Source organism: Kogia breviceps, chromosome 14, assembly GCF_026419965.1.
Source record: "Kogia breviceps isolate mKogBre1 chromosome 14, mKogBre1 haplotype 1, whole genome shotgun sequence".
In the NCBI taxonomy this organism is placed as follows: domain Eukaryota; kingdom Metazoa; phylum Chordata; class Mammalia; order Artiodactyla; family Physeteridae; genus Kogia; species Kogia breviceps.
Window position 1 is genome coordinate 74,987,030 of NC_081323.1, and position 24,328 is coordinate 75,011,357.

The 24,328-nt window shown below is 52.4% G+C and overlaps 1 protein-coding gene across 1 annotated transcript; it reads right to left on the reverse strand.

The window, feature by feature from the left end:
* Positions 1-206: 206 nt before the first annotated feature.
* MVP (major vault protein) lies at positions 207-24,253 on the reverse strand. The gene is made up of 15 exons (XM_059036190.2): positions 24,008-24,253; positions 16,464-16,596; positions 16,072-16,267; positions 10,237-10,360; positions 9,999-10,130; positions 9,009-9,103; positions 8,530-8,766; positions 6,535-6,816; positions 5,179-5,423; positions 4,897-5,094; positions 3,315-3,701; positions 2,196-2,312; positions 1,891-2,017; positions 1,177-1,365; positions 207-472 (listed from the first exon to the last, which is right to left on the reverse strand). The coding sequence occupies exons 2-15, from the start codon at positions 16,586-16,588 to the stop codon at positions 254-256; spliced, it is 2,673 nt and encodes an 890-aa protein (XP_058892173.1). The 5' UTR covers positions 16,589-16,596; positions 24,008-24,253; the 3' UTR covers positions 207-253.
* Positions 24,254-24,328: the final 75 nt, after the last annotated feature.

Genomic DNA, 24,328 nt, shown 5'->3' on the forward strand with positions numbered 1-24,328 from the left:
TGCCAAAAGGATAGTCTGGCTGTTGAGCCAGATTTGGGGCCCACACTCCCATCAGCCTGACTTTGGGTTAGTCTTTTTCCTGCCTCAGTTTCCTCTCCACTTTACAGATGAGGGTAGCCTCTAGTAATTATCAAGATTTCAGGGGTATCTCTTCCCCACCACCATTAAACTTCCTTGTGATGCAGATGTATGGCAACGGAAGAGGGTTTAAATGCCCAGAAGTGTCAGTTTTATTTGTCAGTGCAGTAGGGAGCTAAGGAATGACCTGGTTGCTTCCAAGAGTTAGAAGGCCAGAGGTGGAGGGGAGAAGCAAGCCCTCTTGGGCACTGGGCCCCGAAGCTGCCTTCTTGGCTGTGGGCTGCGCCTCAGACCCGAGCCCCAGCAGACCCAAAGCTGTGTTGAAGAGGTTGATGGGAGCAGAGCCATCGGTGATGAGAGTTGATTTTAGGCCCAGGCTCTGGAGCAGTTTTACCTGAAAGGAGCAAGAGGCAGGCGAAAAGATAGTCAGACCCTGGTCCTTTCTATCATCCCCTCGGCCGCCTCTCCAGGGTGGGCTGCCCCCCTCTCTGGTCTGACATTGTAGCCCAAGCCATCCTTATAGGACTAGTCAGTGACAAGCAAGGAACATAAGGGGAGCCTGAGGGTTTCATCCCCTCCCAGGCCTCGCGGGCCTGAAAGCTCTGGGAGCTTTCAGCCAGGTTGCAGCCGTCCAGTCCTTCCTGTTCCTTAAATGCACCAGGTTTCATTCTTTGCACTTGGACCCTCTCCTGGGAAGCTCTTGTCAACTCTACAGAGCACTTAAGTATCCGCTCTTCAGAGGGGCCCTCCTTCCAGCTAACTTGACATGTCACCTCCCCCTTCACCATATCACCCTGTTGACTTCTTTCGAAGGGCTTGTCACAGACTGATGTCCCATCCGTTTACTGCTCTCGCAGGAGCTCCCGCTCACTGCTGAGTCTAGTACTGTGCCTGATAGGACACCATGCTCGAATGACACGGGATACAGAGACAGTCCAAGTTACCACCTCCCCTCGCCCCTCTGTCCCCGACATCTTTCTAGGTGTTGTGTTTGCCTCCCCAGCTCTGCCTTCTTGGTTCCAAATATGGTCCCAAGACATACACACAAAGACATATACACACACACACACCCATGCCTGCACTCTCCCCCCACCTCACCTGCATCTCCGGTCCTGCCACAGCGAGGTCCCTGATGGTGCTGGGACCCAGGGCCTCTGTCATCTGCTTGAACTTCTTCACCTCTACCTCAGCCAGCTGCTGGGCCTTGCTCACCTCCAGCTCCAGCTGGGCCCGGGCATAGACCAGTTCGAGCTCTCGCACTTTCTTTACTCTCTGGAGCTCAGCCTCCTGGAAGGGGAAAACCCAGCATTCTTTTGATCGTGTGGCCCCTGGACATGTCCAGCAAGTCCCCCAGCCAGCAAGCCGGAGGGAATTCAGATGGAGGGGATGGAATGGTAAACTTACCATCAGTTAGGGGTGAACCCCCCTGGCTATGCCACCTTTTAGCTAGTGACCCTGGGAGCCCCTTAATTCAAGCCTCGGTTCCCTCCTCTGTAAGATGGAGAGAACTCCTACCCTTAATGGGATTTCAAGCATTAAATAAGATCTTGCATGCAAAACACAGGCAATACCTAGCATAAAGTGGGCCAGAGTTGGACACATGTCTGTAAGATGGGGGTAGTCATCATCCTTACCTTCAAAGCGGCTATTAAGTGAATTGAAATAGGGCAAAAGACTTCGTAAACCACAAAGTATTTGGACAGGGCTTTCTGTTAGGGTACTTGGTATCCCACATGGCTTCAGGGACTGCAGCGATTGGGCTTCTTCCAGACCCCAAGGCCACACCCTTCCACGGGCATCTCCCCCACTCACCGTCTCAATGGCCAAGGCCTCTGCCTTGAGCTTGGCCTGGAGCACAGAGCCTTCTCCCTCAATGCGCGCCGCCTCTGCTCGAGACTCGGCCTCTGCCTTGGCGGTCCCAGTGCTCTCCACCGTGGTGCTGGAGACGGCGCAGAGTCAGGGAGACCCAGGAGGAAGCCCAGCCCTGCCCTCCTCTGCCCTTGACTTATGCTGTAGCAGCACGCACGCGCGCTCGCGCACACACAATCACACACACCCCTCCCATCAGCTGCTCTTCCAAGACCCTCTGTCATCTTTTCTTCAAGTTCTCCACCCACCTCAGAGCCTCCAGCTCCAAGAGCTCCCTGCGAGCTTTTTCAGCTTCTGATTGGTCTAAGATCTTCTGTCTCTCAAGCCGGCCACGGGCTTCTTGTTCTAGTCTCTGAGCCTCGTGCCTGGGTGGGAGAGGGGATAGGTAAGACGCTGGCATGGGGTCAGAGCTGGAACAGGAGCTCCAAGGGCAGGGACTACCGGCCCATGGGAGGCCCTTGACGTGCACATGAAAGCAGTGTGCACTGTGCAAGCCAAGTGCGATTCTAGGTGCAGGGGCACGTGGCTGTGACCGTGGCTCCTGCTTTCACAAGAGCTCCTTTCCAGTGGGGAAAAAAGGACAAGTAAACAGGGATGATTTCAGACAGTGACAACCTCCTTGAAAAATGGGTGCTACAGGGCTTCCCTGATGGCGCAGTGGTTGACAGTCCTCCTGCCAATGCAGGGGACACGGGTTCGTGCCCCGGTCCGGGAAGATCCTACATGCCGCGGAGCGGCTGGGCCCGTGAGCCATGGCCGCTGAGCCGGCGCGTCCGGAGCCTGTGCTCCGCAATGGGAGAGGCCACAACAGTGAGAGGCCTGCATACCGCAAAAAACAAAAACAAACAAACAAACAAAAAAGGGTGCTACAACAACATGACTGGGCAAAGAGGGTGCTGCTTCAGTTGGGGTAAAAAAGAAAAGGGCTCTCCGACAAGGTGACCTTTGGAGGCCAGGAGGAGGAGCCGGCCCTGAAGTGCAGGGAGAACATTCTGGCCAGAGGGAACAGCCAGTGCTGAGTTCCCACCCTGAAGAGCAGAAGGGAGCTGGTGGGCCTGGAGCATGTGAGCCTGGGGAGAAGGCTGGAAGGTGAGGAGGGGGAGGCAAGGCTGGACCCCAGAGTGCCTGCAGGGCCACAGATGTGAATCTGGGTTCCAGCACAAGCAAGGCGAGAAGCCACAGAAGCAGGGGTGGCATCTATTCCCACCTTAAGTAGCGCAGGCTATCTGCTGGGTAAGGAGGACAGCAGGCTGACCACCAGGGTGCCGTGTTACCCAGGTCCTGGCAGCAAGCTAGAGACAGGGACCCCGGAGAGGTCGGGCCCACAGCGGGCATCGTGGAGAGCCAGGCCCCCAGGCCTCACTCACTTGGCAGCTGCCTCCTGGGAGTTGGTGGTGATCTCAATGGCCAGCTGGACGCTGCGCTGCAGGGCGTCCCTGGTCCTCTGGTCCACAGGATCCAACGACTGCACATCCACACTGCTGACCACGAGCCCATTTTGGGGGAAGACAGCCCGATCCCGGGGCTGGGGCAGGGCCATGCTGTCAGACCCCTTGGTTTCTGGGGCCTCAAAGCCAAAGACAGCGGTGCGAATGATGCGGGCCGAGTTCTTATGGAAGTCCTCAAAGGTGACAGAGGCCACGGCCCCTCGCACCCGGGACGCGATGGCCTTGCAGGCATCACCCACGAAGTCGGGCACTGAGAAGAGCTTGGCCGTCTCTTGGGGGTCCTTCCGGTCAGTCAGCTCAAAGTGCCTGTGGGCAAAGACAACTCTCTCATCTTCAAAAAGGACACTGACACCCACCTTCTGTGGTTGGGAAGGGGCTCACGATAGAGAATGCTAATTAGCATCTGCTATGTGTCAGCTGAAGTCCTAAGAAACTTACATGTTCCCATTTTATTTGCTCAGCCACCCTGTGAGGTGGGAATGAGCATTACCTCCATCCTAGACAAGGAAGTAGAGGTCCAGAGAGGTTAAGCGACAGACCCTAAGTCACACAACAGGTGCCAAGCCAGAAAGTTGAACCCAGGCAGTGTGGCTCCAGGGTCTGTGTCCCCAAAGAGATCAGTACCCAGCTGCCTCTGTCACAGCCCTGGCCATTCAGCCAAGAGGTGAGGAACGTGTGCCTGCGGGTTGTGGAGTACTGCTTCTACTTCTCACTTATCCCCCCAATTCTCATCGCTGCCATTTGAGCTCTAACTATGGACCAGTCACAGTTCTAATTCTCACAGCATCCTTTCCACAGCCCCATTCAGTTGATGGTTATGTCCTTAACGTCGTTTTACAGACTGGGAAACTGAGGAAAGCACCCAATACTTGCCCAGACCCACAGCTAGCAGACGGCAGGGCTGGGACCATCAGCCTCAGAGGACTTGCTCTTGACCACATGGCCACTCCCACCAGCTGGGTCTGATTAATCTTTTCATTTCTGCTTTTTTTTTTTTTTTTTGTGCTACGCGGGCCTCTCACTGTTGTGGCCTCTCCCGTTGCGGAGCACAGGCTCCGGACGCGCAGGCTCAGCGGCCATGGCTCACGGGCCCAGCCGCTCCGCGGCATGTGGGATCTTCCCGGACCGGGGCACGAACCCGCGTCCCCTGCATCGGCAGGCGGACGCTCAACCACTGCGCCACCAGGGAAGCCCTGATTAATCTTTTCAAAACCCTGTAGTTACATGTTTGGCTGAAGTCACGCTAGGAGTTTAGCTGAGGAGTGTCCTCCTGCCGTTTCCCCCCAGATTCTACCCCCAGGTGAGCCCTCATCTTTCCTGTCGTTCCCCTTGGGCGTCAGACTGGATTTGCATGAACCCCTGGGCTTCCCCCTTGACCGTGGCTTGGAGTCAGGCGTTCTGCCCTGATTGTGAGCTCAGCACTCGAGATGGCGTCTTTTCTCTTCAGGGTGGCCCCGGGGCTGCACCAGCAGGGGCCCTGGCCCTCCCCTCTGCCCCTTACCAGTTGTAGGCAAGCTGCAGCTGGAGCCTGGCGTGGTCTGCGGTTTCGATGGTGATGATGTCGGTGAAGAAGTCAGGCCCCAGCAGGAGGCAGAGCGCGCGGCGGCCGTGGGGACGCTTGGGTCGCCCAGCCGAGAGGGACAACACCGTGAACTGCTCCTCGGGACCCAGCGACACCAGCTCTGGCCCAAAGACCACGCTGCAGAGGGAGCTGGGAGTCAGAGGCCCGGGGAGGCCCTCCCACCGCAGCCCCACACGGCGCAGCCCCCACGCGGCCGCTCACCGGGCTCTCTTCTCGCGGTAGCCGTACACCTGCGCCGCAGCATTGTGGGGTACGCGGTAGCTAACCACGTGGGTCTTGTTCCGGGGAGCGCAGGGCCTAGGAGTCTTGGATGTCTCTTTCTCACCCCTGTCCGCCAGAGGGTCCTGCCCCTTGTTCAGCAGCTCCTCCACCCCCGGAGGCAGCTCCTTCTCCCACAGGACTTCATCCTGGGTCAGCATGTAGGTCCTCCCGATCACGGCACGCACCTCGAGAGAGGAAGACGAGGAGGGATGTCACCGGCAAAGGGAGGAGGAAGAGTCCTACCCAGCATCCCTAAAGCGGAACTGGTCCAGGAGGTAGGACAGCACCGTGGTTAAATGTGGTCTCTGGAAGGAGGCTGCGTTCAAGTTCACTCGCTGCAAGTTCTGTCACCTTAGGCAGCTCTCTCACCCGTGTGCAAAATGGACCTGATAGTGGCAAACTCATAGGGTAGAGGAATGAATGACATCTCACATGTCTAGTGTCAAGAATTTGGCATATATGGGCTTCCCTGGTGGCGCAGTGGTTGAGAGTCCGCCTGCCGATGCAGGGGACACGGGTTCGTGCCCCGGTCCGGGAGGATCCCACATGCCGCGGAGCGGCTGCGCCCGTGAGCCATGGCCGCTGAGCCTGTGCGTCCGGAGCCTGTGCTCTGCAACGGGAGAGGCCACAACAGTGAGAGGCCCACGTCCCACAAAAAATAAAAAATAAATAAATAATTTTAAAAATTAAAAATTAAAAAAAAAGAATTTGGCATATAGTAAGTTCCCAATATTATTTCTTCTGGAATCTTCCTTCATGGGGCAGCCTGGAGGGCACCCTAGGGACAGATGCAATCCTAGGAAATAGGTAGCACACACTAACATTTCCTAGGATTCTGAGCTCTGCTTGTAGGTTGGATTCTTAAAGAGGTTGGAGATGTGGTCCTAGGTCTAACCAAGATCAAGGTTTAGGTGAGAGGCAGAGAGGAGGGATTCCACCAGGAAAAGGGTATGGGAGGGAGGTCAGGTCTTACTGTTTAGGCCACATCTCAGTCAGACCTTTATGCCGGAGGCCAGATCTGCATTGGGGACTAAGTTTCCATCCTACAATCTGGTCCATCTTCTTGCTTGAGAGCTCTAACATTTGAAATTAGATATTTAAGACAAAGGGAAGGCAAAAACTCCAGAGAATGCCCTCATATTTAGCAGCCGGCTGGCTTGGATTGCTACTAGCAACGCTGTTGAATCCCTCTTGTCACCTCCACCATGCATCTCCCCATCAGCATCACCCACTTGCCCAGACCAAGCCACCACCAGGGCCACATGGCAGCGGTGGTGCCCATCCCTCAGTTCTTACCCTCCCGGTTTTGACGTCCTGCACGTAGATGCCCTCGTTCTCATCCAGCGGGATGGCCTGACGCTCTTCTACCACCTCCACCTTGGCAGGTGGCACGTACTCCAGGGGTCCACGGATGAGCCAGCGGTCCCCCGCCTGGTGGAAGACCTTCTCCTCGCCCTCACCCTCCTCCAGGGGCCGCAGGGCCCTCAGCAGCAGCCCCTGCTGTTCCGACAGCACGTATACGTTCTGGATGCCTCGTTCCAGCTTCTCCCCGGGCTGGAGGAAGAAAGACTTCTCTCCCTAGTGGGGAGAAGCGGGTCAGAAGCAGTCGCCACCCAGGGCCGTGGGTGCCTCTGATGGTACCTCCTTCAGCTCCATGTGACCATGGGCTTGTGCTGAGGACAGGAGCCCCCCAAAGCACCCTCCCCACCCTTACGTCATACAATGAATCATTATCTAGACTGTGAGGCACTCTACAAATGCCTGTAGATCTGGTCAAACCTGCCCTGGGACTTTCCTGGTGGCGCAGTGGTTAAGAATCCGCCTGCCAAAGCAGGGGACACGGGTTCGAGCCCTGGCCCAGGAAGATTCCACATGCCGCGGAGCAACTAAGCCCATGCACCACAACTACTGAGCCCGCGTGCCACAACTACTGAAGCCTGTGCGCCTAGAGCCTGTGCTCCACAACCAAGAGGAGCCACCGCAATGAGAAGCCCGCGTGCAGCAACAAAGACCCAATGCAGCCATAAGTAATAAATTTAAAAACAAACAAACAAAAAACCTGCCCTGAAAAGTTCTGTAAACTGTCAAGGTCTGGGTTCTCACAAGCTCAATAGTTAAGAATTAACCTATTATTGCTTTATTTCTCCCATGCTTTGTTGCCTTGGGATGGTGTAGTCCAGAGTTGGTAATCTCTGATCTTTGGGCCAAATCTGGCCTGCTGCCTATTTTTAATATACAATATAAATACATATATGTGTATATGTATATTTGAGATATAACCCACATATTATCAAATACAGCTATTTACAGTATACAATTCAGTTGTTTTGGTATATCCAGAGCTGCCAACATCACTACTCCCTAACCCCAGAACATTATTGTCCTGAAAAGAAACCCTATACACAGTAGCAGTTACTGCCCAGCCCCACCTCACCCACTATACATGGATTTACCTATTCTGGACATTTCATGTAAACGGAATCATATAATATGTGGTCTTTCACGTCTGGCTTCTATTGCCTAGCGTGATGCTTTCAAGTTTGTCCATGTTGTAGCACATATTAGAACTTCATTTTTGATTTTTACATTTTTGAATTATTTCAAGAACATGAGTGCCCTCAACCCTAGAAAGAGTATCTATCATTCTTTTGACCGATATTCCACTGTATGGATATACCATATTTTTCATCCATTCATCAGTTGATAGACATCTGGGTTGTTCCTATTTATTCTACCTCCTGCTTTTGCAATTAAAATGTTACAGGAACACAGCGGCACTGGTTCGTTTACAAGCCGTCTACGCTGCTTTCACGGCACAACAGCAGAGTTGAGTCGTTGCAACAGAGACCATATGGCTCACAGAGCCTAAAATATCTACGATCTTCACAGGAAAGGTCTGCCCAGCCCTCCTAGTCCCACATATAGTTCAGAGAGGGGATGAGGTAGAGGATGTGGAGAAGGGTAAACCAAGAGATTTGCTTGAAGCAGGATGACAAAGTTTCCAGAACAGAGGGATGTGAAATATTAGAGAGAGTTTCCAGGTTTACAGACGCAGTGCAGGGCCAGGGAGGTACTCACAAGAGAGGCCATGTGTAACCTCAGGTCAGGGATGCCAGAAAGATCAATGAGACAGTGTCTCAAGGGACAGAGACAAGTGTGCACAGAGGGAGCCAAAACAAGCTTGGTGTTTCTAGAACATGTACCGAGGGTGAGAGGAGGGCATGGACTGGGGTCCAAGGGCCTCAGGCCACTCCAAAGGCATTCACCTCTGGGTGCGGCGGAGACACTTACCTTGACCACACGCTTTTGCCCCATCTGGTTCTTGCCATCCGGTCCCACCGGGTCGAGAATCACACAGTAGTTGTGGGGACCCAAGGTGGTGATGGACACGACCCCCATCACCTCCTCATAGACATCTGGTACGTGGGCATCTGCGTCCTGCGTGGTCACCAGCCACTCCTCCCCAGTGCGGCGGGTCACCCCCCTGAAGTCTCGGAAGTTCTGCCGGGCCCGGAGGTGCAGGGCTGTCTGTAGAGCGAGATGTCGGGGGGTTTGAACAAACCCACCTCTAACTTCCTCGGGGGATCTGGGAACCCTACTGGCCACTAAATGATCCAGGTCTAAGTGACAGTGTCTACCAATCCAGGAGGACTCCTTAAATCCTTTCAGGTGACCCAGGACACTCTTCAGGTGACCTTATTTTCACGTTCTCTGACACTGTTCTTTGCCACTCTGAGAGTCTCCCACCCAGGGTCCTCCAGAGCACAAACCTTTTCCGTAAGGATCACAGCATCCACCACATCGAGAACCTCCTCAAACACTGCGGGAAGGTACGCACCCACGGAACGGACCAGCCATTCTTCTCCTGGGCCAGGGGCAGAGAGGCAGGGGTCAAAGGTCACCCAGCCTGTTCCCCAGCTGCCCCTTCCTGCAGCCTAGACAACAGGGGACCCGGAGAACTTTGTAGGCCACTTTGAGATGCCACTGCCCCTACGCTCAAGGGCCTGACACGAGTCATTGTTTTCCATTTTTGAGGCCAGAGGAAAACCAATCCCTACCCCAGAAAGATTAAAAAAAAAAAAAAAAAAGCCCTTCCAAGTGCCCAAGTTGCTACATGCCAACACTCTGCTAGGCCTTCTCTAAGCTCCAAAGACCGACTTTTTTCCTTTCCCTAAAATGGGCAGAACTGCCTCTATTATAGCTGCAGAGGTCATTGAGCCTATTGGAGAGGCGAGACTGCTGGGGGAAAAGTTCCAGTCTGGCCCTTCCTGGCCATAAACCCAGGCCTCAGTGACGTCATATGGAACATGGGAGTCGTGGTGCCTCAAGGTTGTTGGAAGACTAAAGAAGTTGCCGTTTGTAAAGCCTTTGAACCACACCTGGCTCCGTAAGCACGGCCTTTGTGAAGACCGTATTTAATACATCACATTTGTCAAACAATTGCTAGTTGTATATGAACACCTGCTTTGTTGACCTAGAAACAGACATGGCCGCTGCCCCCAGCTCATGGTAAAGGGTTGGGGGGAAGGAAAAGCCATGTCAGCATGATCGTGATCACAGGATCCGGGTAGAGCCTCCTGAAGGGGGTGGGGAGAAGCAGCAGGGGGCAGCCCAGAACAGCTGGCAAGAGATACCAGGGAAGCACTTCCTCCAGGCTACAAGTGGCCACCCCCAAACCTCTCCACTTCCCCTGTGGTCGAGGCACGGCCCGCACCCCCCAACCCCACCCACCCACCGTCAGCATCCCTTCAAGACCCCACCTGTCACTCTCTCCTTGCCCTCCCGGTCCCAGCATTCCTTGCGGGCCCTCAGCCGCAGGGCCTGGTTCTGCTTGATGATCGTTGCCTGAATGATCTCCACAACCTCCACCTCCTTCCGGGGGATATACGTGCCTGGGAAGGGAAGATGAGAGGGGTGTCGAAGGTCAGAAGATATCAGGGCTAGAATGGGAGGGCAGGAAACCTCTGACCCTGATCCGGCTGGAGAGGAAATACTTACCAGGTCCTTCAAATAGCCACTCATCTCCTGCCACCACCTTGTCTCCGTTCTTATCCTCAAAATCCAGCAGCGCCTTAAGATGGAGGGCGGTGTTGGGCAGAACCACCTGCAGTGGGGTGATGTCCTAATAGGGGAAGAAGGGGGGTCACGGGGTATTCAGAGCTGGGACGCTTGGAGTCAAACCTGACACCATGAAGGTCAGAGTCCACAGCATCAGTCTCTCCATGTCCCAAAATAAGACTCCGAGTGGAATGTACAAGGTAGGTGTGGCCCCCAAGCCATCTGGTCTGAAGAGCTAAGATGGAGTTGAGAGCAAGAGGATGCCACTGCTGATGGGCCAAGGACACACCTTCCTCTGCAGAAGTGCTCAGATCTTGTTATGAACTAGAAATCCACGTGGGAAACTGGGTAGAGGGCTTGATGGGAGATGTGGGAGAAACATCTGAGAAGCTGAGTAAGTGACTATCTCATGGCCCAGTGTTCACTGGGGCTCTCAGGAAGTATAAGGTGGTGGGAAGGTATAAACTTTTATAACAGGCACATTTGAAGCATGAGGCTTTGTTTTCAAGGTTGCCTCACGGTCACAAGACAGCCATTATACTCCAGCCATCACATCTCCTTCCATCAGGAAGGGGGACCCAGCCACAAGCTGCCAAATCTTTTTAGAGGTTTGTACAAATATTTTCTACAAATAGGATTTCACTTGATCTTTGATCCGAGGGAAGCAGGAAGGCAAGGAAAGAGGCTCATAGAGGCTAAGGGACATGACCAAGGAAGGTCACACAACTAGTAAGAAACAGAATCAGGATTTGAACCTCAACCTTATTGAAGGCTACCTGCCACTCCTTACTCCAACTAGAGTAGCCTCCTGGGAGGAGAAGCTCACATAACTCTACTTCACCCACCGATCACACTCTGGGTTGGAGAGGCAGAGCTGGAGGTTTACTACCCGGGCAAGCCTTTGCCTGGACACCTTCTGTGCGCTCGGCTGTTTGTGGTGGAGTCAAGACATACCCCCATCTTCGTGGAGTTGAGGTTCCAGTGGTGATAAGACAAACACAGACCAGTGCCTCCAAGCAGACTGTGGACCGGGTCAAGGGGAAGACGTTGCAGAAGTCCAGGTGAAGAAGTTAGGAAAGGCCCTCAGAAAGTAGCATTTGAACTGGGGCTCAAAGGAAGAGCTGACTTTTGATATAAAGGTGTAGAAGGAGGAGGAGGAGTGGGTGAGCATTCTGTGAAGAACGTGTAGTCCAGTATGGTTTTCATTTCTCATATCTACTCCATCCTCACTTCCTGTCTATCCACTGCAAATCCAGGTCTGCCTTTATCTATCCCTGCCACACCCTCACCTAAGCCGCCCACACCTCTTGCCTGGATGATGGAAATATCTTCCTAACTGGCCTCCTGGCTGCCTCCTTTGTCTCCTTCCAGTTTGTCCCACACACTGTTACAGGCTTTCAGCTTGAGTGACTAGGTCCAGTAGTTATCACCAAGTGAGACTGGGAATATAGGACAAGAACAGATTTGGGGGTAAGGGGAAGTGTTAGGTTTGGATAGCCAGTATGAGGTGACTGTAGGACACCTAGGAGAGTGCTTCCTATAGGCAGCGAGGGGACTCACAGCCTGTAGTTCCCAGCTAAGGTATAGAGTTGGGTGTCTTCAACACAGATGAAGTGATCAAGGCCATGAAAAAAAAAAAAAGAAGGCACACAGGATATTCAGGACAGAACCTGAAGGCAGAGGGGACGGGGAGAAGATGGAAAAAAAAAAAAAAGACATCCACAGAGTAAAACACAGACAAGTTTTAGTAAGAGGGCAGGTCAACAATGGACGTGGCCGAGAGGGTCTGTGAGACACAGAATGACTGTCCACTGGGCCTGCACTTAGGATGTCTTGGGGTTTTGCCAAAGTGGGGTCAGAGGAGGTGGGGAGCCAGATGCAGGGGCTTGTGAGGCAACAGGGCAGAGAACATCAAGTACAAGTTGTCAAAGTAAATAGGGGACTTCCATGGTGGCACAGTGGTTGGGAATCCGCCTGCCAACGCAGGGGACACGGGTTTGAGCCCTGGTCCGGAAAGATCCCACATACCGCGGAGCAAATAAGCCCGTGCACTGCAACTACTCAGCCTGCGCTCTAGAGCCCACAAGCCACAACTACTGAGCCCACGTGCCACAATTACTGAAGCCTGTGCACCTAGAGCCCGTGCTCTTCAACAACAGAAGCCACCGTGCAGTGAGAAGCCCGCACACCGCAACGAAGAGTAGACCCCACTCACCACGACTAGAGAAAGCCCACGTGCAGCAACAGACCCAACGCAGCCAAAAAATAAATAAATTTATAAAAGCAAAAAAAAAAACAAACAGTAAATAGGAAAGATTGTAAAGCAACTATACCCCAATTTAAAAAAAAAAACTAAATAGGAAAGAGAAAGCAAATAGCTAAAAATTAGACTGACAGGACCATTCATAAAAGCCCGTACAAATTTAGTGTGTATATCCTGGGACCCAGAAATTCTTATTCGTTTCTACTCTTAAAACAAAAAAGAAACTAGGGCTTCCCTGGTGGCACAGTGGTTAAGAATCCGCCTGCCGATGCAGGGGACACGGGTTCGCGCCCTGGCCCAGGAAGATCCCACATGCCATGGAGCAACTAAGCCCGTGCGCCACAACTACTGAGCCTGCGCTCTAGAGCCCACAAGCCACAACTACTGAAGCCTGCGCGCCTAGAGCCCGTGCTCTGCAACAGAAGAAGCCACTACGATGAGAAGCCCGAGCACCGCAATGAAGAGTAGCCCCCGCTCGCCACAACTAGAGAAAGCCTGAGCACAGCAACGAAGACCCAACACAGCCAAAAATTTAAAAAAATTAAAAATAAATTTATAAAAAAAGAAAAAAAAGAAACTAGCATGCACAAGGGCACACACACACACAAGGATATTCACCACAGCACTGTTTTTCTTTATAAATTGGACACATCCTAAATGGTAACTCAGGAGAAGGGCTGAACCTCTATCTATCATATGGAATTACAAACAAACAAGAAATGACGTATGCACCAAGATGAGAAGTTCATTCAAAATACACTGGCAAGTGACAATGTGCTAGCCCTTATGCAAATAAGTTATAATCAATACTTTGTTGGATACTTACATGGATGCACAGATGTATCTGGAAGTGTATACCTTGAATGGATGACAGTAGATACCTCTGGGGATGGAGAGCAGATACTGGTGGTAGAAGTCAGAGAGGACTTTACAGTCTTACGAATGCATCCTTTAGGTGGAAAGTGTGCACAAGTTAGCCTTCAAGGCCAGAAAAGGATGGAACAGGCAGAGCACGTTTATTGGCCAAGAGAAAGGCACCAGTAACGGAGAAGTTAAAGATAGGAGAGAAGCTCTAGGTGGGGATAAGATTAAGAAAAGAAGGATGCGTCTTCCTGGGTCCGTGGATGGAGGGGAACCTCCTAGAGGCTCCAACAGGTAGAAAGGAGACACAGGGAAGGAAAGGGGACACAGACCCAGATCCTTCCAGATGGCCTCAATTTCTAAGTAGGTGACCAAGTTTTTTGAGAGCGAGAGGGCAGAAAACAGGAAGAGAGTCGTGAATGATCAATATTTAGAGGCATGCAGGGGGGAAGAGAAAGGAGAGAGAGCTGGTTGGGAAGGAAACATTAATGAGCAGGGCTTGGGTTGGAAAGAACCACTTACCCCACTAGCTACTTATAACACTGTTGGGGTGGATCTACCTGAGTGAGAGGACAGAAGGATCAGGTGGGGGTAATACTGATCGAGGACAGGGTTTGGGCGCAGGTCTAGCACACGAAGAGCGTGTGTTAAAACAACAGGGTCCCGCTGGGGTAGGGAGAGACCAGGAAGAGAATCTGAAGGATAGGAGAGAAGTGGGATTCAAAAGCCTGGAGGCAACATTAAGGAGGAGCTGGGTTTAATTTCAGAGGCGGGGCAACAAGGACCTACTGCATAGCACAGGGAACTATACTCAACATTTTGTAATAAGCTACAAGGGAGAAGAATCTGTAAAATAGATATGTACGTATGTATAACTGAATCACCGTGTTATACACCTGAAACTAACACGACACTGTAGATCAACTTTACTTCAATAAAAAATATAAATATTTTAGCCAAAAGAAACCTTCAGAGGTGGGGCAGGTGTGGGAATAAACCACCCAGTCCAGAGTGGACATGGCACTGGGCGGGCCTGAAGCAGAAGATGTGAGGGTCAGACTCGAGGTCGAGAAGGCCAAGATGTTGAGAGGGTTATCGCGTGGACATTAGTGAGGCTCGCGGGAGGGCCGGGGAAGGGAGGCCTGAGCCAGGTGGCGCCCCAGTGAAGGGAAAGAAAGTGGTGCGGGTAGGGGCCAGCGCCTCCAAGGAGGGCGAGTGCCGACTCTCTGGTAGAAAAGGAACATCTTGGTGGCACTGGGCCCAGAGGAAGGGAAGGCCCTGCCCTCCTGGCCTGGAGTACGTGGGGTCTGAGAATAAGCCGCTGTGAGCTGGGGCTGCTGGGGAAGCAGAGGTTAAAGAGGCAGTGATGAGGAAAGCTCTCTCCACCCCAGGGAGCTTTTAAATGCTGGTGTCCACCCCCCCAAAAAAAGGGGGGTGCTTTCCCTGGCGGTCCAGTGGTTAAGACTCCATGCTTCCACTGCAGGGGGCACCGGTTCCATCCCTGGTCGGGGAACAAAGATCCCGCATGCCACGTGGCTGGAAAAAAAAAATTCTGGTGCCAGACCACCCCCCACAGCTCCCTCCAAGAGAGGGATTTAGTTTGTCTAAGGCAGAACCCGGATATGGGTGATTTTCAATTTGTGACAGGTTGAGACTTCCATAAGAGTTGCAAGAAGAGTGGAAAGAATTCCCCTACACCCTTCATCCAGATTCCTTAAGGGTTAACATCCGAATCATTCTTCATCACTTACTATCTCCACACACATTTTCTCCAAAGTGCCTGCAGCTAAGTGGACAGGAATGCCTCAAAACTCCCGGGTCATGCTCTTATGCTTCCAGGATCAAGAACCACTGCTTAGGGGCTTCCCTGGTGGTGCAGTGGTTGGGAGTCCACCTGCCGATGCAGGGGACGCGGGTTCGTGCCCCGGTCCGGGAGGATCCCACATGCCGCGGAGCGGCTGGGCCCGTGGGCCATGGCCGCTGGGCCTGCGCGTCCGGAGCCTGTGCTCCACAGCGGGAGAGGCCACAACAGTGAGAGGCCCGCATACCGGAAAAAAAAAAAAAAAAAAAGAAGCACTGCTTAGCAGAGGAGTCCAGAGTGAACAGTATAAAACGGCAAGGAGGTGAAGGTAAAGAAATGTTACAGAAATGAAGGCGGGGTGCCCTCTCACTCCGGCCCAGGGCCTTAGGGCAACATGGACAAGGGCCTGGCCGGCACTGCAGGTCTGCCGTGCCTTCCCGTGGAGCGGCCACAGGCGTCCCGAGCCTGGGCCTCACCTGGTCCACCGCTGCTGTCACTGCCCACCAGCGCCTGGCACCGTTTGAGAGAATGCAATGCTTACTCTTGGCACAAGTCATTTAGTGCCAGACTGGCCAGGAGCTTCCGGCAGGCTCTGGAGCCTGGAAGATTAGGTCCGGAGATGGGCCAACAGCTCTCAAAGGTCTGACCTGGGCATGTGAAGAGGAAGGGGATGTTTGAGGAAGGTGAGTGGAGGGGCGACAAGTCAATTCTGTCCCAGTGAGAACCAGCGAATGTCACCTCCCACCCCCTCCCATGGCCCCAATTCGTCTTCCCTCCAGAAAGCAGTGCTGAGCCCTAGGTCAAGGTAGCAGGACAGGTAGAGTGGGTACGGGGAAGGTGAGCCAGGTACCTTTTCCAGCACCTCCCCTGGATACAGGGGGAAGGGGTCCTGGGCCAGCCGGATCTCTAGGTCAGCGTGGCGGAGCCGTACTTGTCCTGTGATGTCGAACAGCACGGCGTTCTGGGTGTCCCGGGCCACCGGGTTGGTTACTGTGCAGTAGTGGCGTGGGGGGATCGTCACCATGTGCTTGGGGGCAAACAGGACCCTGTTGGAGGGTGAGAAGCAGTGTGAGGACCCAGGGGACCCCCCGTTCCTATTCCCGAAGGAGGCGGCAAATGGGAAAGAAAGCTTCCTGTCACCCAAGCCAGGAAACAGGAAGGAGGAGATGGACGATCATGCCAGCCAGGCTACCAGGCCCTCCTTGGCCCCAGGTGCCCCCATAGCCCAGTCCCAACACCAACCTCTCATTGTCCTGCCGGATGTAAGTCTTTGGCCCGACCTCCACGCGGGACACGTTGCTGTTCTGGTCCAGCACATGGATGTAGTGGTACGGCGGGATGCGGATGATGGACTCTTCAGTTGCCATGGTGACTCCTGAGCCCAGGGCGGCACAGAGTGTGAAAGACAGATGGGGAGAAGACAAAAGATGAGTCCAGGGGGCTTGGGATGAGGTGGGCATGAAGACTGGCTGGCGCTGGGGGAATGGGCCCTTCCTCCTCCGGCTCACATTCTGCCATCCTTCACTGTCCCCACACCCATCTGTCCCTTTCTTCCCACCCAGGGCAGCCCATCCAGACCTCATCCCTGCCAAGAGATGCTTGATGCAGTTAACCACAGAAGCCCAGGGTTCTCCGCCATCTCCTTTCCCTCATTCCCATCTACTTTACCTCCCCCAAGCTTCCCGAAGTACTGGGAGGGGCTTAAGATCAAAACTTCCCCAATCTCCAACCCCCATAGTGTAGGAGGCAGAAGCACACCAAGCTGGGAGAGGTGGTCAGCCTCTGGCGGTGCTGTGGGTCTTCCCCAGCACGGTGGGGGGCACAGGCTCTGAAGAGCTCCCTGGCTCCTCCAGGGGCAGGCTCCTTTATTTCAGGGAATCCCAAGGGCCTCAGCTGTATGCAAACACTAGCCCATAGCCCAAGAACGTTTGCATGATCTTTGCAGCCCTCCCCCCTTGCGCTTTAAGCAATCCTGGGATGAACTGTTTAGATGTGGGCCACCTCTCAAGGAAGGGGGTCCCTGATGGAACTGATGCTCCCATAGAATCAGCTGGATTAGAAACACCACAAAGGGGGCTTCCCTGGTGGCGCAGTGGTTAGGAATCTGCCAGCCAATGCAGGGGACACGGGTTTGAGCCCTGGTCCAGGAAGATTCCACATGCTGCCGAGCAACTAAGCCCAGGAGCCACAACTACTGAGCCTGCGCTCTACTGCCCGCGAGCCACAACTACTGAGGCCCGCACGCCTAGAGCCCGTGCTCCACAACAAGAGAAGCCGCCGCGTTGAGAAGCCCACGCACCGCAACGAAGAGTAGCCCCTGCTCGCCACAACTAGAGAGAGCCCGCGCGCAGCAAAGAAGACCCAATGCAGTCATAAATAAATAAATAAATAAATAATTTTTTTAAAAAAAAAGAAAAGAAAAGAAACACCAGAATATTCTGGTCCTTTCCTCCCCAGTTCTCTGTGGTCTGTTGCCACCTGTGACTCCCTGCCATCATGGGTAGGGGTGGGTGGGAAGGAGAAAGCGAGTGAATGAGTACTGCATTCTGTCTACCCCCACCCTAACTGCTTCTGAATCCTGGGTGGTTACCTCCAGTGCTTGGCCTGTTCAGGAATGTCACAGCACCTACTTAAAACCCATCCCTGCCTCCAGCATGCCTTGGACTTTGGACATCTCCCGTGGAGTCACACAAAGGGAACTAAGTTTACTAAGTGATTCAAAGCCTTGCCCTCTGAGACTTTGGTCCAAATTTTTTTTTTTTTTTTTTTAATTTTTTGGCCATGCCTGCATTGGAAGTGCAGAGTCTTAACCACTGGACCGCCAGGGAAGTCCCGGTCCAACATTTTTGAAGCCACCACCAGAAAGGAGTGGTACTCCATCTAGTCCCCCATCCATCCAGCTTCCAAACTGGGTGACAAACGTGAAGTGAGAAGGAGGAAGGGGGAGTGGCTTGGCACAGGAAAAAGAGGCCGGAGCCACAAAATTACAGAATCAAGGCCCAAGAGTTTTACTTGATCCACACAATCTATAATATTTCTTTTGTTTAGAAATTGTGAGTTATCACAAACTTCAGATTCCTGCTTCTCTTGAAGAATGAGGAGCCAGGCCCTACATTCCCTCGTGGCAAACTGACGAGAGCCACACAGCAGCTGAGCCCTTTAGATGGGCCACAAGCTTTCCTGCTTAACCATAGTCCCCACCACTCCCTGTTGTCTTACCCCTGAGCTGATGCAATCACATCACCTGTGTGGCTCCTCTCTAAAACCTTGCAACTCAGCATCATCCAAAAGGACTTTCACAATGATGGAAATATTCTTAATCTGTGCTGTCTTTGGACTGACCACATGCAGCTATCGAACTCCTGAAATGTGGACAGTGTCACTGAGGAACTAAAATTTTAATTAATTAGTTAATTTTTTTCCAGTTCAAACTCATTTCCTTTTAATTAAAGTCTAATTTATATTACATGGTTTGGTACTCAAAGGAAAACTTGTTCAAATATGGTAATATGTTATCATCAATATTTCCAGGTGATTGTTTACAATCAAGTAGCACTATCAATAAATTCTCGGGAATCCCATCCATGGGGTTTACACTTTGTCAAGGCTCAGTTCCTCTGGAGTGGAGATTTTCAGTTCTCTTAAAGTTGGTCTAAGTTCTTGATGACATAGGGGTAGATTTCCTTATGAGGTTCTGCTTTGTGCTTAACAACCTCTAGGATGCGAACTGCACCAGCAGACTCACTCAAGCGTCTGCACGCCTGTAAAGCAACGTCAATGATTTGGGGTTCTGGAACCAGATCATAGCCAACAATCGTGCTCATCCCTTTACGCAATTCCCAAGCATCAAGATCTGGCTTATTGAACTATGTCACCCAGCGAGCATCAAACTCCTCCATCTGTCTCATGTGACCCATGGGAGTAGCAGTGAATTGACTGGGTAACAGCGGCGGGACCTGGGGGCTGGTCCGGGAGACTGTGACTGCTGCTACCGAGCAGCACAGCGGCAGGCAGCAGTGCCTAGCGTAACAGTGATGGTGGCATGCAGGTTAAGGCTGAGGAGAAGCCGGGTGTGAGCTCAAGACCGCTCGGGAGCTCGTGTTTAATCTTAATTTAAATAGTCAAATGTGGCTGGTTGATCCCATATTAGACAGTGTGGCTCTAATTAGTTGAGTCCCAGGTAGGGACAATGAGTCATTCGAGGCCACACAGCAAGTTGGTGGTACCGTCAGGATGAGAATCCCGATGGAATGCCTGGTCCTGTTTCTCTCCAGTGGCAGTGCAGCACAATGGTTAGGCGCATGGATTCAGCCAGACTACCTGGGCTTATTTACAATTCTGATTTGCTGCTTTGCCTGGTATTGTTTCCTAATGTCTTACCTCGTTTTCAAAGAGGTTACAGTTTTGATCTCTTTCCTTGGTACACTTTCTACATCAGGGGGATATTATTCTGCTCCTCATTCTTTTCCTGGCCACTTTGTATGGGATTTGACCTTGATACTTTTCTGTTGCCCGTTTGTCAAGTTAATTTCCCTTAACTTTTCTAACATCAGAGCTCCCTCTTCTGTTGATGTCAGGGAGTGTTTGAAAATCCAGGTGCTAGTTTTCTGCTTTCTGTTCTCCCCTCTCTTACCTGGACCTTCTCTTTCCTTCCTCTCTACTGTCCATCCTGCTCAGCTGTGCTTCCATTCCCCAGGAGAAGGCCCCACAAGAGCACCCCACCCCCACCCTGGGACTAGGACTGCCTGGATCTTGGTTCTAACCCTTACTGGATGGGTGATCTCAGACAAGTCCCTTGCCCTCCCTATACCTGTTTCCTGGCCTGTGAACTGGGGATGGATAGGTCATCAACCCAATGTATGAGGACTGAGTTCATCATAAAGCACTTGGAACACAGCCGGGCTCTTAGCAGCACTACGTGTGTGGCTTACAGCTGAGGGCCAGCTTCCATATCCAGTTGGAGGAGGTGACCTAGCACCAGAGGCTCCCTATCCCATCTGGCATCTCGGCCTTAACCCTCGTTTACTGATCAGGAAGGTGGCAGGTTTTTGTGTCACCCCAGCTGTGGGCCTAGAATAGCAAAGGAGCATCCGACAGCCCAGTGAAGCCTCTTCCTGGTTCTCTGCAGGGCGGAAGCCTGGCCAGGAAGCCAGATGGGGGGAGAGGAAGGGCTAGGGCTGCAAGAGGAGGGTCTGTGAGGCCCCACAGGGAAGATTTAAACTCTAGAAGGCCACACAAGGCTGGCAGCAGGCTCTGGGAACAGCCTCCAATGGCTCCTTTGGACGATTCCTCACCCCCTACAGCTGAAGCCTCTCTACCATCTGTCACCCAAGCTGGGCCCTGTCAGGGGGGCCGAGAGCTTCGCCCAGCTCACTGACTCAGTTGAGAGTCATCCTTAAAGCTAATCAGGCCTTACTCCGAGGCCCTGCCCTTGCCAACTACCCTTGTTTCAGTACCAGGACCCTGTCTCACCTCCCTGATCACCCACCTACCCAGCCCTAAAGCTGTGCCTTCCATGTAAGTTCACCTGCTAAGTTCACACAAGAACAGGTTTTGCCCTTTCAATCTTGCCATCCCCAGAAGTGAGCCTCACTAGAGGCCTCTCAGAGATCCAGGGAGACCACCCGACTCCGGCAGCATGTTTGTGGCTCAGATTTAGACTTCCACGGTCTACCAGATAACGTGTACAGTTAGAGCATTTCACTTCCAACATACCAGGGCCCTCAAAAGACAACGGCTAAGGATCATGTTGACCTTTGGAAGGTCCTGCCCAGCCCCGAGTTTGGCCCCAACTCCCTAAATTCACCGAGACCTCCCTTCAGTGTCTGCTTCCAAGATCTGACCCCTCGTCTGCTCTCTGGGTACCTGTCCAACCTTTCCTGATCACACTGAGCCTCGTGGGTCATGAGGCTCCTGCCAGAACCAGTCAATCTTACCCAAAGTCTCAGAGACCAGTGGCTCCCCCACTGCACCCCACACACCAAGAAGGGAGGGGTAACGGCTGGATGAGCAGAGAACAAAACAGCCTGTGAGAAGCTGGCTTCATCCTCTAGTGAAGAGGCAATTCTTGCCCTGTTTTGGCTCAAGAGTAAACTTGTTAGAGCAAAATTTAATTAATGAATGAGTCACGTCATTATGTATCAGATTTTCAGTGTCAATTGTGAGTGGCTGACAGTGAATCTTAAACAGCAGATGCCCAGGCGACCAGCCACACTGGGTATCGGTCTGCAGCATCACCTGGAAGCCTGTTAATAATGCAGAATCTTGGGTTCCCCCGACCCGAGAGCTGCTGAATTAGTCAGCATTTTAACTAGATCCCCAGTGATTTGGGCATACATTAAACTATGAGCAGCTCTGGTCTATAACAGCCTCTCAACCCTGCCTGGCTCTACATCAGAATCACCTGGAGATCTTTTTAAACCCACCCATCTCTGGGGATTGATTTAACTGGTCTGGAGTGGGGTCCTAGCATTGCTATATAGAAAAATTCTTCCACTGACTCTAATATATAGCAAGGATTGAGCTGTCACTGCCGATATGACCTCGGGCCACGTGCTAGCCTCCAAGCCTTACTCTCTTAGACTGGAGTGGGAATAAAAGTGACTGCTTCCTGGGGTTAAAGGGGTTACAGACTGGAGCATGTCTAATGCACAGCAGGAGCATGACAAAGGATGGCCTGGAGGAGGAAGACCAAAGGTAAACCCAGATGGCAAACTGTTCCTCAAAAGCAGGGAATGTCATGTATTTTCCCCCAGCTCCTCACCCTCAGGTCCAAGTAGACCCCCCAGCCAGCACAAGTCCCCTTGTCCCAAGGTCTGGGCAGGCCTGAAGTTGGAGGAAAGGTTAGAGACAGCCTTGCCACCATCACATCTATCAAGCTTAGGTTTAGGAAAATGCACAGGAACTTCAGCACAGACAGGGAACTCATCTTTGCAGTTTCCCTTCACTGATTTTAAACATTCTAGTCTTTGTTTAGAGAATGCGAGGGTCACATTTCTCAGGGACTGCAGAGAGGCTGTTTTTACCAGACAGCTTCCCAATTTAGGGAAATGATTTCCTGCTTTGGGGGACTATAGTGGAAATTCTTGAGAATTTGTTTCACATCAATTACTTCTTTAGTAGCAGCAAAGTTTTAGGACCCTTTTTTCTTCCTAGGAAAATCTTATCTGAGCTCTAGCCCAACTGGGCCACTTTTCAGGAGCAGCAGCTTTTTCTGGGGACAGAACAGCTCTGCCAGCTCAGGATGATGCTCGTCCTAGTTCTATCCTACCTCCAGATGCTGCCAATTAATGCCAGGCATTGATAGGCGAAGATTGGCTAGATTGGAGGTGACCCAGGAACCAGCTTTCAGAACCCCTGTTTTCTAAAAATCACCCATTCATAGGACTCAGCTGGTCATATTAATGCCCAGGCCTCACCCCAGATGCACTGGGCTAAGGTTTCCAGGAATGAGACTCTGGAATTTCTATCTTTGGCAAGTGCCCGCCCCCCCCATAACAGCTCCCACTGATTAAGAACTTAATCTGTGCCAGGTATTGTGTTAAATGCTTTTAATTAACTCATTTCATCCTCATAAGAACCTAGAAATTAAGGAATTTGCTCAGGATCACACAATGATCAAAGGATGGAGCCAGAATTCCACCTCCAGTATCGTGACTGCAGAGCCCCCAAATCAAGTAGTGTGGTCTCCGGCCAAAATGGCAATAAGATTCTAAACTAGAACAAGGACTTAAGGACCTGGGAGGGGCTGGGTACTCCCCAGGAGATAGTGCCAGTGCAGTTCAAAGGTATTTTCGGTAACCTAGGAGAGCAGCACCCAACAAGGAGGCCAGGGTAACCTTGGAGCTCTCTGGCTTTCCCTGGGCCAGCCATTCAGGGTGGCTGCCCCTACGTGCCCATGTCTTTAGAGAGCTGCCCTGTCCAGAAAGCCTCACCCTCAGGGGAGGCCGAGTATACTGTGTGCCAAGGGTGGAAACAGGCAGAAGTTTCTAGCAGTCAGTTGGCATCCGTGACGGCCAGCCTTTCTCCCCATAGAATCTAGGGGCCCACCCAGACAGGGAGCAGAGAAAACAGGGCACACCTGCCTCTACTACTGTCCCCCAACCCTCCATGCTGCTGAGATCCCCAGAATCTTAGAAGCATGGCGGGTCCAAGAGAGCTTCCCGTTTTCACTTGCCAGTCCCAAAAAGAAAAAAAAAAAAAAAGAAAAAGAGCCTTGCTCACCAAACTCCACGCCTTCTGGAAATCAAGGCTACCTTAAGATTACTCTGCCAACGATTTCTCAAATGATCTGCAAGGCCCACAGCTGGCATAGCCCTGAGTGGGGTAATAGGAAAGCCTCGATGTCTGCAGAGTTGAGGAATCTCAACGGGGACAAGTCACATTCTAAAAGCTCAGGGGGACAGGCCAGAGCTCAGGTCCCCAGGGGGAGACCAGCAGGGACCAATCTCACTCCAGGAGGGAGTCTAAATGGACCCCTTAAGTTTCCTCTGCCCCTAATGCTCATGTGGGAGCTTAAGGTCAGGGAGGCCTGAGATTTGGAGGGGTGAGAGTGTTGGCAAGGTGACACGTTGATCTACCTTTACTTCAGAAGCCAGAAAAAACTCCAAGGAAAGCAAAGCCTCCCAAGGCTAAGCTTCCACCCATCTCCTCCTGGTTCTGGTTCAGAGACCACCTGCCCCGGATGCAGCAAGCCCTGGAAGGCAGGACAGCGCTAGAGAGGGTCTTGAAGGACACAAGGTCCCACCAACTGGTTTGGGGCTTTGAGGCCTGTATGAAGTACTCACATCCAGAAGTGTGGCTCGCTGCAACAGACTCCTCAGATCAGGAAACTCCTTCACCCAGCCCTAGAGATGACTTCCCAGCAGGGCAGGGCGGACTCGGGGGTGGGGCTTGGGCATTTATAGGGCCCTTGCAGCTGGTCCTCATTTGTTTGGTTTTGTTTTTTTCTCCTCTGGGCTGCTTCTACTGCAGCTGAAGGCACTGCAGCTCATTCAGTGCTCAGGAATTCCCACCTCAGAACCAGCTGGCAGCACTGGCATGAGACAAGTGGGAAGGGTCCTCGGCCCGAGGCAGGGGGCAGGTGCTGACTGAGTTCACTTCTACCC

What these genes read in the sequence shown, in the direction of transcription:
- MVP (XM_059036190.2), bottom strand. Translation starts at nt 16,588, where the DNA reads ATGGCAACTGAAGAGTCCATCATCCGCATCCCGCCGTACCACTACATC. An exon ending in CAGGGGAGGTGCTGGAAAAG is followed by an intron (nt 10,361 to 16,071) that starts GTACCTGGCTCA and finishes TTCCCCTATTAG; the next exon opens with GACATCACCCCACTGCAGGT. An exon ending in AGGCCTTGGCCATTGAGACG is followed by an intron (nt 1,366 to 1,890) that starts GTGAGTGGGGGA and finishes TTCCCCTTCCAG; the next exon opens with GAGGCTGAGCTCCAGAGAGT.